The 16,526-nt window shown below is 61.2% G+C and overlaps 2 protein-coding genes across 2 annotated transcripts; both read right to left on the bottom strand.

Annotated features, from left to right (window-relative positions):
- Window positions 1–448: 448 nt before the first annotated feature.
- On the bottom strand, window positions 449–2,121 carry Insl3 (insulin like 3). The gene is made up of 2 exons (XM_026390113.2): window positions 1,932–2,121; window positions 449–654 (listed from the first exon to the last, which is right to left on the bottom strand). Exons 1-2 carry the CDS (start codon window positions 2,119–2,121, stop codon window positions 449–451), a joined length of 396 nt encoding a protein of 131 aa, XP_026245898.2.
- Window positions 2,122–3,256: 1,135 nt separating this feature from the next.
- Jak3 (Janus kinase 3) lies at window positions 3,257–16,052 on the bottom strand. Its single transcript, XM_026389975.2, has 23 exons — window positions 15,802–16,052; window positions 15,132–15,255; window positions 14,763–14,874; window positions 14,523–14,668; window positions 13,876–14,170; window positions 13,305–13,427; window positions 13,053–13,210; window positions 12,522–12,633; window positions 12,164–12,350; window positions 11,555–11,682; window positions 11,211–11,342; window positions 10,598–10,682; window positions 9,948–10,075; window positions 9,141–9,273; window positions 8,831–8,982; window positions 8,573–8,723; window positions 7,863–8,002; window positions 7,604–7,793; window positions 6,872–6,996; window positions 6,475–6,647; window positions 5,904–6,021; window positions 5,561–5,671; window positions 3,257–4,628 (listed from the first exon to the last, which is right to left on the bottom strand). The coding sequence occupies exons 1-23, from the start codon at window positions 15,983–15,985 to the stop codon at window positions 4,521–4,523; spliced, it is 3,315 nt and encodes a 1,104-aa protein (XP_026245760.2). The 5' UTR covers window positions 15,986–16,052; the 3' UTR covers window positions 3,257–4,520.
- Between the last annotated feature and the right edge of the window lie 474 nt (window positions 16,053–16,526).

The following is a 16,526-nucleotide window of genomic DNA, read 5'->3' as shown; positions in this document are numbered from 1 at the left end:
TGGTCACTCAGGAATTTCTGGATTGTGTCCACTGCTCCACGGCTGGAGGTGGGGGGTCCCTTGGAGGAGAGCTGGGAGAAGCCCTGCCGCGGGCACCAAGTGCCCTCTGAGGGCTCCAGTTTCCCCCTTTGCACGGCGGTGACCCTCAGGACGGGCCCACGCAGGGGCTGACCCAGACTCGTCCCCTTCTCTAGAGAACACGCGGAGCTGCTCTGGATGGTTTATTTCCCATTGGGGACAAGGAGGGCAGCGTCTGGGACCCCCGTGTGTCAGCTCCATGACCCGGGGGATCCTCAAGTCCAGGTTGCGGTGTGTCCCCCGATGGCTTCACAGGAAGCTCACAGTGGCCTGCAGAGGGGGTGAGCGCCTGTCCCACCAGGCCCCGCCCCTGGTCATCACGGTGCTCTGGGCCTCTGGGCCTGTCCCTGGGACCACCCCCAGGGAGGGCTCAGTGGGGACAGAGAGCCCTCAGGTCCTGCTGGGTGCAGCCACTGCGGCAGCAGCGCCTTGCGGGGTTGGCGGCCACTTCCCGCCGGCGGCGGCGGTGGTGAAAAGCCGGGAGCAGGGCCCCAGGGCCAGGCACTAGCGCAGTGTCCCCGTCCACCACCAGCCCGTGAAGGAGGTGTCTTCCCGCCAGCCACTGCAGCAGCTCACCTGGGGACAGAGCAGAAGTCATCAGGGAACGGGGGTCCCAGAGGACACCCCACACTCTGTGCACCCAGCCGAGGACCCACCAGAGGCTTGTCATGCACAGGGAACAGGGAGTGGCTGCGTGCGGTGGCACCGCCTGTGATCCAGCAGCTCAGGAGGCTGAGGCAGGAGGAAAGTAGGTTTGAGGCCAGCCTCAGCAACTTAGTGAGGCCCTGTCTATAAATAAAAAATAAAAGCCTGGCGCAGTGGGGCGCACCTGCCATCCCAGCGGCTCAGGAGGCTGAAGCAGGAGGATGGTGAGCTCAAAGCCAGCCTCAGCAAAAGTGAGGCCCTGCCTCTAAATAAAATAGGGCTGGGATGTGGCTCCGTGGTCGAGTGCCCTGGGTTCAATTCTGGTACAGAAAGAGAGAGAGAAACTGGCTTGCTTATTTGGGGCCCCTGCACACACAGGAAGCTGTTTGTTCTGTCATCCACTCTCATGCCCATACTTATGTCCCCAGCCGTACATGTCCCCACCTGCCACCTGCCTGCCCCAAGCCCCACCCAAAGAATGTTGGGCTCCCGGAGCTGCAGATGGTGTGGTTCCCCAGCAGGTCCAAGACCTGGTCAGAGATGGACCCACACACTCCCCGAAGAGCAGAGTTGGTGGGGCCCCTCCAGGTGCACACGTGTGCAGGAAGGGGACACCCAGGGACCCAGCACCCTCTACACGAGACTCAGGGACAGAATAAGGAGGAAGAGGCACAGAGAAGGCAGCAAAAAACCAAGACGAATATTTTAGGGACTGGGGATGGGGCTCAGTGATAAAGCTGGTGCCCGGCATGCATCAGGCCATAGGTTCCAATCCCAGCACCATGACAATGACAATAAAAAAATATAAAGCAATAACCCCCCATGTACACTGGGGATTGAACCCGGGAGCTCTACCCCCAGCCACATCCCCAGCGCCCCTCCCCCTTTATTTTTTTTATTTAGAGTCAGGGTCTCCCAGCGGCTCTGGAGGCTGAGGCAGGAGGATGGGGAGTTCAGAGCCAGCCTCGGACACCTGGTCTCAAAACAAAAATCTTTTTAATACATCAAAATTAAGGGGAAAATTCATCAAAATCAAGATGTTGTTCAATACAGAGCGTCCCGCCCGCGCACTGCAATGTCCTGCTCTCCTGCGCCCAGGGTCCCCACACCCGCAGGGGACTCAGCCTCTGGCGACTTTCACCGCCTGCCCGCCTGCACCTGTTCCACCCAGGCATCCCCGAGCGCAGTCCCCGCCCGTCCCCACTCACGGTCGCCGCCTGGCGCCGGCTTCCCAGCCTCGGGGGACCAGCGCGGGCCCCCGCACAAGCGCACCAGCTCGCGCACGAAGTGCTGCCCGCACAGCTTCTCGCGCGCATCCAGGGCGACCGCGGGGCCCAGCGCCAGCACCAGGGCTGCTACCAGCAGCGCCAGTGCCCGGGCCGGCAGATGAGGGTCCATGGTGGCAGAAGACGCCCAGCCCCTCCCGGGACTCTCCTCTTATAGGGCCTGGGCCGCTGCAGCTGGGGGCCCTTGGAGGAGGAACACAGCCTTCCCAGCGGCCGGGCCAAGGTCAAGGGTGGGATCAGGGCCTGGGGCTGGAGCCGCCTCCCCCAGGGGACGCTCCACCACGGGACTCAGTGTGAGCAAATGAATGCATCCGGCCTGGGTCAGTCCCCCAGAGACAGACAGACAGAGACAGATGGACAGCAGACAGAGAAAGAAAGGGGGAAGCCAGCATGGGGGGCTGCCGGGTCTCCTGAGCTCAGCAGGTTCAGACACTTCCTCCCTGACACTGCCCACGGGAGGAAACTGAGGGCCACACAGGGACCCCAGGCCTGTCCAAGGCCCCAGGGGACTGAGCAGGGCCTGGGTCTCCTCCAAGCCCCAGGGAGGGGGTCTCCACACACAGGGTCTCCCGGGAGCCAGGCTGGAGACCACGGTGCAGCCCGTCTGTCCTGGGCCTGCCTAAGGCCTAGGGGGTGGGTGGGGGAATCTTATGGTTCCCTTTTGCCAAAGAAGGAAACTGAGGCTGAGAGAGGGGAGCTGGGTGGGCAGCAGGATTGGCTCCCTCCCAGAGCAGCCCCCCTCCCTCCCTTTTCCCAGCAAATCGGGGCCTTGCTGGGGCTGAGAGAGCGGGATGGAGACCTCTGAGGTCCTTGGTCTCTGTTTCTAAGTCTCTTGGCCTCCATCGCTCAGCCTCCCTGTCTCCCCCCTTCTCCGTCTCTGTGTCATGGGGGCTGGCCTGCCCCAGCTGAGGCTGCCCCATCCCGTAGTCTTGCCTTCTGCTGCCCAGCCTTGCCCTCTGACCCCAGAGCAGGCTGTTCCTTCCGCCCCCCAGGAACCTGTAATCAGCTCTCCCAGGACGGTGGCAGCCAAGGCCGGCAGCTGGGCTGGAGGGGAGGAGGCCTGTCCTCTGGCCAAGGTCTCCCCCACTTGCCCTCCTCCCCAGTCTGGCCCAAGAATCCCACAATGGACCCCCAAGGTGACCTGGCCCACAGCCCTGTCAGACCCTCAGACCCAAGAACACCAACAAATCCTCCTTCCCACTGAATCCTTTATTCATTCAACAAACACTCCCAGACTCCACTGTGTGCCCACCCTGAGCTAAGACCTTAGCTCAGGCCCCAAAGAGCCCCCATGTCAGCGGTTAGACTGGAGGGCAGGACAGGGCCGGTGCAGCGTGTGTGGGGGCCACACAGAAGGTCATGACAGCTGGGGTTTTGAGAGATGAATAAGAGCTTCACAGGGAGGCAAAGTAACAGAAAACCCTTCAGATAAAGAAGAGTGATGGGAGCATAACCCGAACCAGACACCTCCTCACCAGCCTCAGAAAGTTGCCTCTACCACCAAAGGGCCAGTTCTGCCCTTGCAGAACTGAGATCAGAGAGGAGAAGCAACTTGCCCACCCTCACACAGTAAGTGGGGGAAAGGTGGGCTCCAACACCTGGCCTCTTCACCTCCGTACTCTGAGCCCCTTCACCCTTGGTGTGCTGTTCTCTCTGCCAGGAATGCTGTTCCTTCTCTCAATTGCCTCAAAAGTTCCCACCAGGCTCTCACATCATCTGTTGTGGGACCTTAGAGGGTCAGGACAGAAAGGGCCCTACTGACAGGTAGGGAAACTGAAGTCCAGGGACACTCAGGCATGGCTAAGGGGACACTGGAACCCCGGCCTCCCGTCCCCTTACTCCATCCGGAACAGACACAGGCTCTGTCCTGCAAACCCCAAGCAGGACAGCACCTCATCCTTGGGTCAAAGAGCAACGCCCTCGCCAGGCGCCGTGGCGCACCCCTGTAATCCCAGCGCTCTGGAGGCTGAGGCAGGAGGATCTCAAGTTCAAAGCCAGCCTCAGCAACTTAGTGAGGTCCTAAGCTACTCAGTGAGACCCTGTCTCTAAATAAAATACAAAATAGGGCTGGGGGTGGGGCTCAGTGGTCAAGTGCCCCTGAGTGCAATCCCCTGTACCCCCCAAAAAGCAACGCCTGAGATCATATACTTAAAGTTACATTGTATCCACTTTGGGAAGAAGAAAGGAAACTCAGGGCCACACCAAGAAGGGATGGGAGGCCAGGAGGGGCTTGAATTTTATCCCTTGCATCTGCGGGCAGGGCTCAGGAGCCATCTGCCTTGCATCTTTACAAGTTCCTGGGGCCACCAGGCTGCTGACCAATGTCATCTGCCCCAGGAGGGGTCTTCATGAAGCAGGGGACCCTCCCAAGGCCTCAGGGGACCAGAGAGGGGCAGTCCCCTGCCTGAGGTCACACGGAGATCTGAGTTCTGGAGATATAAAGAGGACAGGGAACAGGTTTGCCCTTGGGATGAGCCAGCGGAGAAGGCGTAGGTCTGACGCCCTTGGCTGCTACCCCCGGTTTCCACTCCACAGCGCGTCCAGCTGGGGACCCAGGACACTGAAGGTCTGCCGGTCCTGTGGGCTAAAGGCCCAGCACAGCTTCATAAGTTCATGAACCTGAAAGGACGGGAGTACAGTGGGATCAGGCCCAGGCAGCTGGAAGGATGAGACTCCTGTTCACAGTTTTAAAACAGAAATCAATCTCCATCCCACTTCTCCTCCCACAGCTCCCAGGGGATCCCAGTCCTGAAGCCCTCCTCCTAGCATCTCCGCCCTCCCGCCCTCTCATGTTTGCTCTGTAGCCACTCCTACCTCTGCCTCACTGTTATCTAAACCCACCAAGTTCATTCCCACCTCAGGGCCTTTGCACCTGCTGTAGGTACACTGGGATCCCTTCTCCCATCTGTACCCAGGGATGGGCTTCTCCTCCTCTGTCAGGCATCACCCCCTCTAACAGGACCTCCTGGTGACCCCATTCCACCATTCCTCCCTGTTTATCTCTTTCAAGGTTTTGGCTGTTTGTTTCTTATGTCAAAGTGCCCAGGCCAGGTCGAGATGCACGCAGCAGCGGGAGCCCAGGTACTCCATGCTCTTGTTCAATTGAAGACAGAGAGTATCTGTCTCTTCTCTGCCCTACTAACTCCCCTCTTCAGGGTCTGGCACACAGTTGGCATTCAATGAGTGGTGACCTGAGGGGATGAATTTGTGCCTGACCTCCCACCTGTCTCACACACACAAGATCGTAAGCCGCGAGAATCACCATCACTTCTGAAGCACACACAGCAGGCAGGGCTCCGAGCTGGGCTCTTGTAGGCACTGCCCAGTCTAATCCTCCCTCCCCAGGAGACCTTACTATCCCCATTTTGGAAATGAGTAAACTGAGGTTCTGATGAGCGTTTGTGAGCTGCCACACAGGGCGCCCGGGGCTACCTCGGGGTCAGGATCCCCTCCAGCAGCACAGCCAGTCCCAGCCGCCAATCAAGAGACAAGGCGGTGGGGAGCTGAGACCCCGAGACCCCGGGAACCCGAGCCTGCCCTTCAGCGCTCACCTCACGGGGACAGGCGGGGGGCGCCGGCAGCCTCTGGCCCTCGGCCAGGAGCTCCAAGAGGCGGCAGAGGGCCGGGGCGTCTCGCTCGCACCCCATCATTCGCAAGAACTCCTGGGACCAAAAGGGAGAGCCGCCTTGGGGACGGGCCATCCGCGACGGGGGAAGGGGCGGCGGGGTGGGGGCTGGGGGTCTGCCACAGTGAAAGGGGGAGGGGAAGGGGGAGGGGCCGCCCTGGGTGTGGGTGGCAGGAAGAGGGTCCTCCCCTCGGGGCCTAGAATTAGGGATCCCAGCAGAAGGCAGGATGGGGATGGGCCACCAGGGAGCGGGTGCGGACGCTGCTCACGGCGGAGGGGCTGCAGCTCTTGTCGCTGTAGGTGAAGAGCTCGTAGAGGACCACCCCGAAGCTCCAGACGTCGGACTGGAGCGAGAAGACGTTGTCGGAGAGGGACTCGGGGGCGTACCTGGCGGGGGGACGGGGAGTTGAGATTCTGGGGGGCCGAGGACGGACGCGAGACAGGGAACTGCCAGGGTAGGTGGCGGCTAGGAGGCCTGGTTCCCTGACTGGAGGACACGGGGGTTCTCCGCCCCCACCTGGCACCAGGGCAAGGCCAGGCGCTAAGGGGCGGGAGGGGACGGAGCCAGGACCCTGTGGGGTGGGGGCTGAGCCCGGTGGGGAGGGGGGCGGGGCTAAGGCTGGAGGCCAGGCCAGTAGAGGGGGGAGGCGGGGCCAGTGTTTACTGGTGGGCGGGGCCATGGCGGGGGGGCGGGGGGGCCTGGGCAAGGGGCTGGAGATGGGAGGAGGGGGAGGAGCCTCGGATGGGGCGTGGCATAGCGGGCGGTGGGCGGGGCTACTGTCAAGGGGCGTGGTCTATGCCAGGTAGGGGCGGGGCCGGGCGCCCAGGGTGGGTCCCTACCAGAAGATGGGGCTCTGGCCGGGCTCGCGAACCACGTAGTAGTCCTTGTCGAGCGGCAGCAGCTTGGCCAAGCCGAAGTCGGCGATCTTGACGTGAGCCTCGTTCTCCACCAGGATGTTCCGGGCCGCCAGGTCGCGATGCACGCAGCGGCGGGAGCCCAGGTACTCCATGCCCTGCGGGCGGGCGCCGTGCACTTGCGGAGGGACCCCAAACTGGATCGGAATTCCACCCCAACCCGACCCAGACTCCAAGCCGGAGCCTACCCCGGACTCCTGGGCTCCGCTCTGACAGAGCCCAACTCGACCCCACCCCGCAATCCCACCACCCCTCAGCCTGCACCCTATCCGATGGGCCCCAAAGGTCCTGGGGTCGCCCCACCCTCACTCCCGCCCCGCACCTTGCAGATCTGCGAGGCGTAGAGGAGGAGGCGGCTCGAGTCCAGGCGTGCGCGGTGCCGCTGCAGAAAGTCACGCAGGCATCCGCTGGGCAGGTACTCCATGACCAGCCGCAAGCTCTGGCGACCTGCAGAGGGTGAGAGGTGTCACCGAAGGCCCACCGGCCCTGACAGCTCCCTGGTGTTTTTATTTATTTATTTATTTATTTATTTTCAGTACTGGGGATGGAACTCAAGCCTTTTACATGCTAGCAACCACTGTAAACTGAGCTACATCCCCAACCTTTTCTACTTTATTTTGAGACAGGGTCTCGCTCAATTGCTGAGGCTGGGCTCAAACTTTGGATCCTCCTGCCTCAGCCTCCTGAGCAGCTAGGATTACAGATGCACCCCACTACAGCCGACCTCCCACTTTTCCTTGTGTCCTGTTACCTCAGTGTTGCTATCCACAAAATGGGAACAGCAACAATGGTATTTCTCTTGAGCACCTTCTACAACATACATTGATATATTTAAATCTCATAATAGCCCATTTTTCAGTTGGGAAACCGAGACTCGGGTTAAACGGCCTGCTGAAGGTTTTGCCGGGCTGGTAAGGAGCAGAGGCAGGGTTTGAACCAATGGCCATCTGAATCTAGATTACCAAACGTGAATCGTTCCTGGTTGGCATTCTGAGCCCACATGCAGTAACAGCAGGAGTAGGTGCAATTGGAAGAGCTCCCAGAGGTGGCTCACCGGGGCCATAGCTGACACCACGGTACTTCACAATAAAGTCACTGTGCATGGCTTTGAGGATCTGGATCTCCCGCTGGAAGTCCCTCTGCTGATCTGGCCCACTGTGCTGCAGCTGCTTCACAGCCACCAGGGCGCCCGTGTTGTCACCCAGCGGGTCATAGCGGCACAACTCCACATTGCCAAAGTTGCCCTGGGGAGAGACAGAGCTGGTATCCTCAAGCCTGGGGTCTGCCCTGCCCCCTCAGTCCAGCCCCCTCACCTTTCCCAGCTGTGAGATGTACTTGAGGTGTCTTTCCTCAAAGATCGTGGGGTCCTGGCAGGCATAGAGCTGGGCACCACTCCACAACCCGTCGCGGGGCGCCAGGGTGCCAGGGGTTGGGTCTGAGAGGAGCTCATAGTCTAGGGGCACAGAGAGTGGTGAGCAGCACATTTCATTCTGGCGGCTCTTAAGCTGATCTGCTGTGTAACTGCAGATCTGCATACTACCCCTCTCTGTGCACTATGGCAAGGCAAAGAGTACCTTGTGGGAAATGGAAAGAGGCACCTTCTGGGCCAAGGCAGCCCCCTCGCCCACTGCACACATATGGTACAGACCCAGAGGGGCCTGGTGAGACCCCATTGCCCATCTCCTATGAGATCAGAATTTGAGTGAACTGGGATGGATGCGGGAGGTGTTGTGGTGCTCCTCCAGTTCCAGCCATTGGAAAGCCAGCTGGGTAGATTCACAAAGTGCCAAGTGCTATGGACCTGGACACCCTCATCAAATGAGAACTAAACTTCCATTGACTTGAACTTTGAGTTAGGGGCCTGTTTGTTATAGCAGCCCTCATGGCTCATGCTGACTGTGAACAGTCATCACCGCCTCCAACCTTGCCAGGCACCTGGCAGGCTCTGAATGCGAACCATGCTCCTCCCACTGGCCCAACAGGACACTGCAGCCCCACCCACTCTGCCCACCCCCACTGGTACCCGAAGTGATGAGGCTGTTGAGGTCCCGGATGACAGCTCGGAAGGAGGGCCTCTGGCCTGGCTCGTAGGCCATGCACTGCTGGATCAGCAGGGCCAGCTCTGTCCACTTGGGGGCCGGCAGCTGCTGTTGGTCCTCATAAAACTTGAGTTTCTGAGGTGGGGAGGAGAGGGCGGTCACCTCCGGCCCATCCTCAGGATCCCCCCACCTGAGTCCACCAACTTCCCGGAGCTGCACTTCAGTCCACTGGGAGTGCTGACCTTGGCGGGGTCCAGGTTGATGAGGGGCATCGGGATCCCGCTGAACACCTCCCAGACTGTGGCACCAAACCCCCACTTGTCGGCTTCCAAGCCGAGCGTCTGCGTCTCCTGGAGACACTCGGGCGCCACCCAGGGGATCCTGTCGGTGAGCACTGAGGGACAGGGACAGGGTCAGGGGTCACTGCCGTGGAGGAGACCTCTGTGCTCCTGAGTGGGCCGGGCACAGGGAAATGCAGGAAGGACTGATGGACCACGTTCCGCCCGGCAGACTCCTGCACACCCTTCCGAGCCCACTTCCTTAGGCACTTACTTTCCAGGCTTAGCACAGTGGGGCTGACACCAGGGTCGCTCAGCTTGATGAAAGGCGCGCTCCCATCAGCCCCCTCCCGAGCCAGGAGCACCTTCCGGGCTGAGACGTTGCCATGAGGGAGGCCTTTGTCCTCCTGAGTGGGCGGGGCATGGGAAATGCCAGCCAGGGCTTGATGAGTGAATCCTGTTTGGCAAACTCCTACACACCCTTCAAAGCCCACCCGCTTCAGCTCTGATGGACTCCGGCAACCTCCCCAGACTCCTGGTGTCCTGTCTTGGCTCCTCTAACCCACCTGACTGTGTCTCTCCCCTTCTCAAAAAACACCCCACCCTGTGGCTCCCCATTGTCTCCCCACTGGTCCAAGCCAAAGCCCTCAGCCTGCAGTTAAGACCCTTGCTCACTTTTTACATGAGGTTCTCTTTGACATCCCACCCAGAGCTCCTGCCAACGCAACTGTCTCACGGGACCCAGGGTGGGCAACACCCTTTACAGCCTGCGCGCCTCTGCCCAGGCCCCTCCTCAGTCTGACACACCCTCCTGCCTTTCTCTTGACGAACTCCTACACAAGCTCCAAAACCCCAATTCTCATGTTCACTCTTTGGGGACCCTTTCCCCAGGCGGGCCCTCGCACTCACTACTCTCCCTGCCTCCCTTGACCTCGGGGCCAACCAGTCATCCCCTCCCAGGGCTCCCACACCTCGGCGCCTGCGCACGGCTTTTCCACTCTAAAATGCCCCCTGGCCTCCTTAGGAAACTGTCTGTGCCCACGTCCACTCCCCCTCCACCCCGGGGCTGGAGCGCACTCACCAGGTAGTTGAGGGCATAGGCCAGCTGTTTGACCACCTGCAGCTTCCAGCTGGCTGGCACCAGGTGGCCATGCTTGCGCAGGTAGGTGTCTATGGCTCCCAGGAGGACGAATTCCTGCACCATGATGCCTGGTGGCAGCGGCAGCAGGGTGAGGGAGGTGCCCAGTGTCGGCAGGCTCCGCCCACCCTGCGCTGGGGGGGTCCCTAGCGCTGGCTCCGCCCACCTCCTTCCCACCCATCCCCATCTTCTCCTCACCTAGGGTCACTCTCCTGCTTCCAAGCCTCTCCTGCTCTTGGAACTCTGCCTCATCCCCCCCTTCTCCATCCTCGCCCTTGACTCTGGAAAGGCCCTCTACCCAAAAGGGTCCCCTGAGCATCCACGGTGCCCTTTCTTGCTCTGTCACCTTCCAGGCCGTGTGCCAGCTCCTGGCACACACCAGACTCCCGAAAAATAGCTTCTCAGCTGAGCTGGTGGAACCCAGAGCCAGAGAGGTTATGCGGCCGCGCAGGGCAGCACAGACTCGAGGTCATTCTGGAGGACTGGTGGGAACCTGGTGGACCCTGGGGACCATCTGGGGGCTCAGCTATTGCTGAGTGGGGGTGGGGAACAGCCAGGGCTCGGGGTGCCGGGGTGGGGCTCGGGGCTCTCACTGTCTCCAGCCATGCACACGCCGTGGAGCAGCACCAGATGCGGGTAGGACACCTGACTCATCAAGCTCGCAGCTTCCAGGAAGGACTGGGGAGGGCGGGAAGGGGGAGGAGGTGCATGAGTTCCTTGGACTCTGGGATGGAACCGAGGACCCCGGACTTAGTGCTCAAAAACCCTCACCAGGAGAACGGGCCACAGGCCCCCTTTGGCCCTGAAGTTCACCATCAACGCACACAACACTTGATGATGATTTTCTGATGGGGAGCGGAAGTCCCACTCTCATTTACCTTGAGTCTCTCACACAGAATTGGGTTTGAAAAGAGCTTAACTTTCCTCTCTGTGTCCAGCCCCTGCTGATGTCCACTGCATTGCTCTCCTCTCCGGCCAACTGGCCTCCTCACGCCTCCTTAGCCATGCACTTAGCCATGTGTTTTGTTTCCCGGGCTGGCCTTCAACCCCTGGGCTCAAGGGATCCTCCTGCCTCAGCCTCCTGAGCAGCTGGGACCGCAGGGGCGCTTTATTGCTTTGCAGCCTTGTGTGTCTTTTAATCTCTCCGAATCCAAGGCCCTCCCTCCGGCCAGCCCTGGCCCCAGCATCTGTCCTCACCGGGCTCACCTCCATGCAGTTCCTGTGCTTGGCATCCATGACCTTCAGGAGCACCTCTGTCGAGCGGGCCTCCCCATCCACAGCCTCGTGGCGACATCCCCGGTAAATCTTGGTGAAGGACCCGTGGCCCAGGTTCTCATGCTGGAGCAGGGGGGCAGCAGGAGAGGCCAGTGAGGGGCTCTGTGGGGCCCCGCTCCTGGCTCGGCCTCTGTGAGACACGGGCACTGCCCCGTTTGGCAGATGGGGAAACAGAGGCTGGGGAGGTTACAGCCGGAGGCTGCGTGGGACAGGCGGATGCTGAGCTGAGTCTCTGGTCCCCAGGAGGGAGCCCCCCACTTCCTGGGGACCCTTACCCACTCCAGGCTGTTGGCAGGGATCTTGTGGAACATCATCTGATTCAGCTTATGTTGGGACTGGGGCTGGACAGGGGAGGTGGAGGGTGGGCCGCAGCCCCTCCGGACCACAGTCAAGTTGGTCTTTTCTATGGGGGGGGGAGGGAGACAATCAGAGGTCAGGGAAAGGTCCCCAAGAATCAAGGAGCTCTCTTAGTTGGGGGTCCTCTGAGATGAAGACTCAGGGGACACAGTTTATTTGAAAGGAGATCCTGAGAAGGGGTGAGGGATGTGAGCAGCGAGGAAGGAGCCCTTGGGGCGTGTCACCAGAGCACCGACTGGTGCTCCTAGGGAGCTGTCCCTTCAGAGGGGTTTGTCTGAGCAAAACTCTTTCCTCTTCTTGTCACCCACAAGAGGAAGGAGATGGAGAGAAAGTACATGCTACTGGTATCGCTCAGATCCAGCTGTGCCTGGATCCACCTGTACCTGAAGGCTGAACGCTAGCCCAGGGGCCAAGAAACCACCTGGACCTGTGGTTTCTGCCACTTGTCACCACACAAGAGTTGTCACGGGTGTAGAAAATCAGGGCTGCAGATGGATGGCCCGGCTCAGGGGAGAAGGTGGGCTCACCTTTGGGTCTGGGGGTGCAGCAGGAGCTAAGCTTCAGGGCAACTCCATCCACGTGAAGCCCGCCGTCCCAGCAGGCTGCCAGCAGCTCCCGAAGGCTGCTGTGAGGACGGCCAAGGCCGACCAGTGAGAGGGTTCCTACGGGGTCCCGCCGGATGAGGCAGCCCTTGTAGTCAGGGCCGAGGGGTGTCTGCAGAGGGGAGAGACCCTGAGTAGGGGCTGGGCCGCACTTCCCCTCCTCCTCCTCCCTCAGCACAGGCCTCTCTCGGGTCTCCAAGCCTTTCCCCTTCCCCAAGAGCCAAGGCTCACTCAGTTCAGGTGGAATGTCCCATTCCCCAGGCAGCCCGCTCCGTGCACCAACCTGGACACACACAGTGAGGAGGAAGCTGTCGAAGTCCTGGGGGCTGCGACGGAGAACGTAGGAGCCGGGAAGTGAGCCCCCCGCCTTGAGCTTGTTGATGGCAAAGTCCAGGCTGCAGGGAGGGCGGAGTGAAGGGAGAGGACACGGACAGGGAGCCCACAGCAAGAGACAGAGGGCGCGGAGAGGCCAGACCTGGGTTTGATCTGATCCTTCTGAAGCCCTGGACCCTCATCAAGGAACATTCTCCGGGGTCCCCCCCACCCTGCGTAAGTCCGCAGAGGACTTCACCTGGGAGGTTAAGGAGAGGCAGTAGGTGAACCCAGGCATCAGGGCCTCTCCAGGAAATGGCCCTGGGGTCCCACGGGTGGGAAGCAGGAGAGGCTGCCCTTGGCAACAGAAGGCAGATCCTCATGGAGTGCCACCGTTGCGTTTTGAGCACCTGACCGCTTGTCCAGGGCTCCTGAAAAGCTGGGGCATTGAGGGCCCAGAAGGGGAGTGACCCTGAGCTGGCCGGCAGGGGTGAGTCCTTACGTAATGGGGCCATAGCACTGCTCGGCCACTTCCTCCAGCAGCCGTGGCGGTGCCACCTCCTTGCAGAAGAAGTGGCGGGAGTCGCAAATCAGGCGGAAGTAACCGTCCACCAGAGCCAGGAAGGACAGCGCCTCAGGCAGCCCCGGGAACTCGGCCTCCTGCGCAGAACCCCCATCAGCGCTCGGTGCAGCCCCGGGGCCACGCATCCCTGCCGCTCTGGGGAAGTGTTAGGGCAAGGGGTGCTGTACCCACCAGGATCTGGTTGTCCGTCCTGGTGACAGTGACCAGGCGGTGCTCCCCGGCCGGGCCAACCCGTGGGGCTTGCTTGATGCTGATGTCCACGATTTCTGGAAAGTCACAGAAGGGCTGGAAGACCTGGGAAATTGGGAGAGGGCTGAGGCTGGGGTCTCAGTCCCTCTTGGAAGCCTGGATCCCACCGACCACGCCCATCCTGGCCTCTCCCCTCCACTTCGCCCTGCCAAGCCCCGCCTCCTCCTGTCCTTGGGTCCCTAGCTCTTGGAGCCCCGCCCCTTCCCTTAGTCCCGCCTTTTTCCCGGACCCTCTGTTAGCCCCCTGGGCCCCGCCCACCACTAAGTCCCCTCCCCTTCTCAGCTCCTCCCATTCCATTGCCGCCCCTTGGTCGCCCCATCCCTCACTGTTTAAGCCCCGCCCACAACCACTAGTTGATGGCTCCAACCCCGCCCCTCCCTGAGCCTCGCCCACTTTCCCACCCTCCCTTAGGCTCCGCCCCTGACCCCGCCCCTCGCCGGCCCCTCCCTCCCAGCTGGTCCCCGTGCAACCCCCCTCCAGGCCAAGCGCGCACCTCCTGTGCTGCGGGACTCCAGGAGATGCCGCTGCCGCCAGCCACACGGAGCAACCCCTGCCCATCCTGGCCACCCGCGGCCCCGGACAGACCGACGCGGAAGGTCTCGGTGGTCCCAGCAGGGTCCAGCCGCTCCAGGTCCATGATGTACTTGGCCATGAGCGAATGTCTATCCGCCTGGCAGGCCGCCACACGGCGCAAGGCGCAGCGCACCGTGGTCCGAATACGTCTCCGGGTCACGAAGCTCAGACCCTGGATCAGGTCGCGCAGGCCAGGCGGCAGGCAGGCCTTGTAGCTGTGGGTGGGGGTTGGAAGGGAGCAAGCTGGCCTTCAGCACGGGGAGGGGGTCCTCCAAGGTCACACACAAACCAAGCTTTAGGGGCAATTGCAGCCTCCATGGGGACACGAGGCAGACAGGGGCACATTCGTGAACACAACTGAGGCAGGACCTCAGTGTGGGGGAGGCCATTGGCATTCACTGGACAAACAAGGACCTCACAGGTCTCTGAGCTCAGGAGGAGGGACCTCCGTCCAGCTGGAGCCCGGGTGGGGGACAGAGTTCATAGAGACCCTTGAGTCACATGGACACAACAGGCTGAAGGGGAGCCCCACACTGACTCCTTGCCAGGCGCAGCAGAGGCCCTCACCTGACGGTCTTCAGGAGCTGGGCAGGCCGCTGGCCCTGCTCACAGGCCATCCGGGCCACGTCCAGCACAGCCAGGCTGAGACACTCGCCCTGCTCCTGGAGGCTGAGACCCACGTGTAGGCGCCCACTCAGCAGGTCACTGCGGTGCTGGGGGAGGCCACAGCGAAGGTCAGCAACCACTAGCCACTAGCCCATGTCGCCCTGGGATCCCACCCCTGGGTTGAGCCCCGCAGACTCCCACCTGGGCAAAGAGGTGTTCCAGGACAGGCAGGTCCACGATGGCACTGGCCAAGTCCTTGCGTAGCCCAAAGCGGTGGCACTTCTCCAGCCCAAACCAGTTGGGAAAGTAAAAGCTGTGAGAAAGGAGAAAGCCCTGGGTGACGGGCAACCTGGCCTCAGCAGGATTAGGGTTTGGGGTGCTGTAGCAGACTTGGTCAAGGCTTCTCAGAGCCCAGGTCGTTTACCCTTGCTTTGCTGTGTTACCTTGAGCAAGTGAACCACCCTCTCTGGCCTCTTTAGCCTCATCTATGAATTGGGCTGTGATCATGTCCTCGAAGTTCGGGGAGACAATAAAATGTTATGATCCCTGGGGCTGGGAGGGGCTTCTTACCGCAGTCTGTAGACTAGGACTTGGGTGCCGGCATCTTCCACAGAGAAGACGTGGCTTGGAGGGAACCAGCAAGACAAGTCCTCCGTGGCCAAGGCAAAGAGTGAGTGGTACACGGGCAGGATGCCTAGGAGAGGGCCGTGAGCTCCCTCCTGAGCACCAGGGCTGCTGGGCCACCCCACGCAGGCTCCCAGGGCTCTATCTCACCTTCAGCTAGGACCCATCACTCAACCTCCCTCTAAGCCCTCCCCCATCCGTACTTTTCTTTCTTTCTTTTTGGTACCAGGATTGAACCCAGGGACACTCGACCACTGAGCCCCATCCACAGCCCTATTTTGTATTTTATTTAGAGACAGGGTCTCCCTGAGTTGCTTAGGGTCTCCTAAGTAGCTAAGGCTGGCTTTGAACTCGAGATCCTCCTGCCTCAGCCTCCCAAGCTGCTGGGTTACAGGGGTGAGCCACAACACCCGGCTCCCCTCTGCTTTCTTTTATCTCACGTGCCATCACACTTCAGAGTCTCAAATGTCCATCCTCCTCCCTGACCAAACTCCTATTCATCCCTTAAAGCCCCAGCTCCAGGGCTGATCCCTGTAGGCAACTATTCCCTCTCCCAGTCTGGGCCCCACACAGCCCTGTCCTTCCCTCTAACCCAGTCCTCTAGGGATCCACTCACCGCTGGCCTTGGCAGCCCGCACACACAGTTCCTCAGCCGAGTGGTCCCCAAAGGAGAAAGACAGCCTCTGAGGAGGCCCCGGACCCCGAGGAGGCAGCAGCACGTGGAGCGCACCAGCCTCCGAGGAGGAGAGGCTGCAGGAGCGCTGGGAGATCAGGGGCGTCTCCTCACTTGGAGGGGCCATGGGTGCAGCCTGCCTGGGGCGCTTAGTCCTCTCCAGAGGGCTCAGGGCTTCTGGGCCGGGAGGGCAGAGCTGGAGAGGGACACAGTCAGGAGAAGGAGCTGAGTGGGCAGGTGTGGAAGGAGCCATCAGCCCCGGTGAGGGCTGTGCTGGGGCTAGACACTGGGTCCGGGTGGACACCTGTCTGCAACCAGCCCCGCCCCGCCCTGCCCAGCCCCGCCCCCGGCAGCTTGAGCAACCAATCACAGCTGTGCAGATTCGCTGCACCAAAAAGCCAAGGGCTGCTGGCTGTGCCTGTGGGGTTTGGAGGGATAGGGACGGCCGTCCTTCTTGTGGGTCTGAGGTCACCCCTGGAGGATTCTGCACCTGCTGCCCCAAGTGTCCTGGAGGTGGGTCCAGTCAGGTGACAACCTACAGCGCTTTCTGGGTCATCTCTGCCTCCCTCCCTGCCCAGGGGGTCCTTGAACTTGCAATCCTCCTGAGTCAGCCCCCAGAGATGCTGGGGTTGCAGGCCTGCGCCACCGTCCCCCACCCCTTGCGCCAC

This window comes from Urocitellus parryii, chromosome 3, assembly GCF_045843805.1.
Source record: "Urocitellus parryii isolate mUroPar1 chromosome 3, mUroPar1.hap1, whole genome shotgun sequence".
NCBI lineage: Eukaryota > Metazoa > Chordata > Mammalia > Rodentia > Sciuridae > Urocitellus > Urocitellus parryii.
The sequence above is the reverse complement of the archived record's forward strand: the minus strand, read 5'-3'. Positions and strand labels throughout refer to the sequence as shown.

Excerpts from the sequence above, each read along its gene's own strand:
- Insl3 (XM_026390113.2), bottom strand. The coding sequence starts at position 2,121 with ATGGACCCTCATCTGCCGGCCCGGGCACTGGCGCTGCTGGTAGCAGCC. Across the intron at positions 655-1,931 it reads GCCGGCGCCAGGCGGCGACC|GTGAGCTGCTGCAGTGGCTG; the intron begins GTGAGTGGGGAC and ends CTCTGTCCCCAG.
- Jak3 (XM_026389975.2), bottom strand. The coding sequence starts at position 15,985 with ATGGCCCCTCCAAGTGAGGAGACGCCCCTGATCTCCCAGCGCTCCTGC. Across the intron at positions 15,256-15,801 it reads GCGGGCTGCCAAGGCCAGCG|GCATCCTGCCCGTGTACCAC; the intron begins GTGAGTGGATCC and ends GCCCTCTCCTAG. Across the intron at positions 6,997-7,603 it reads TGGTGTCAGCTATGGCCCCG|GTCGCCAGAGCTTGCGGCTG; the intron begins GTGAGCCACCTC and ends CACCCTCTGCAG.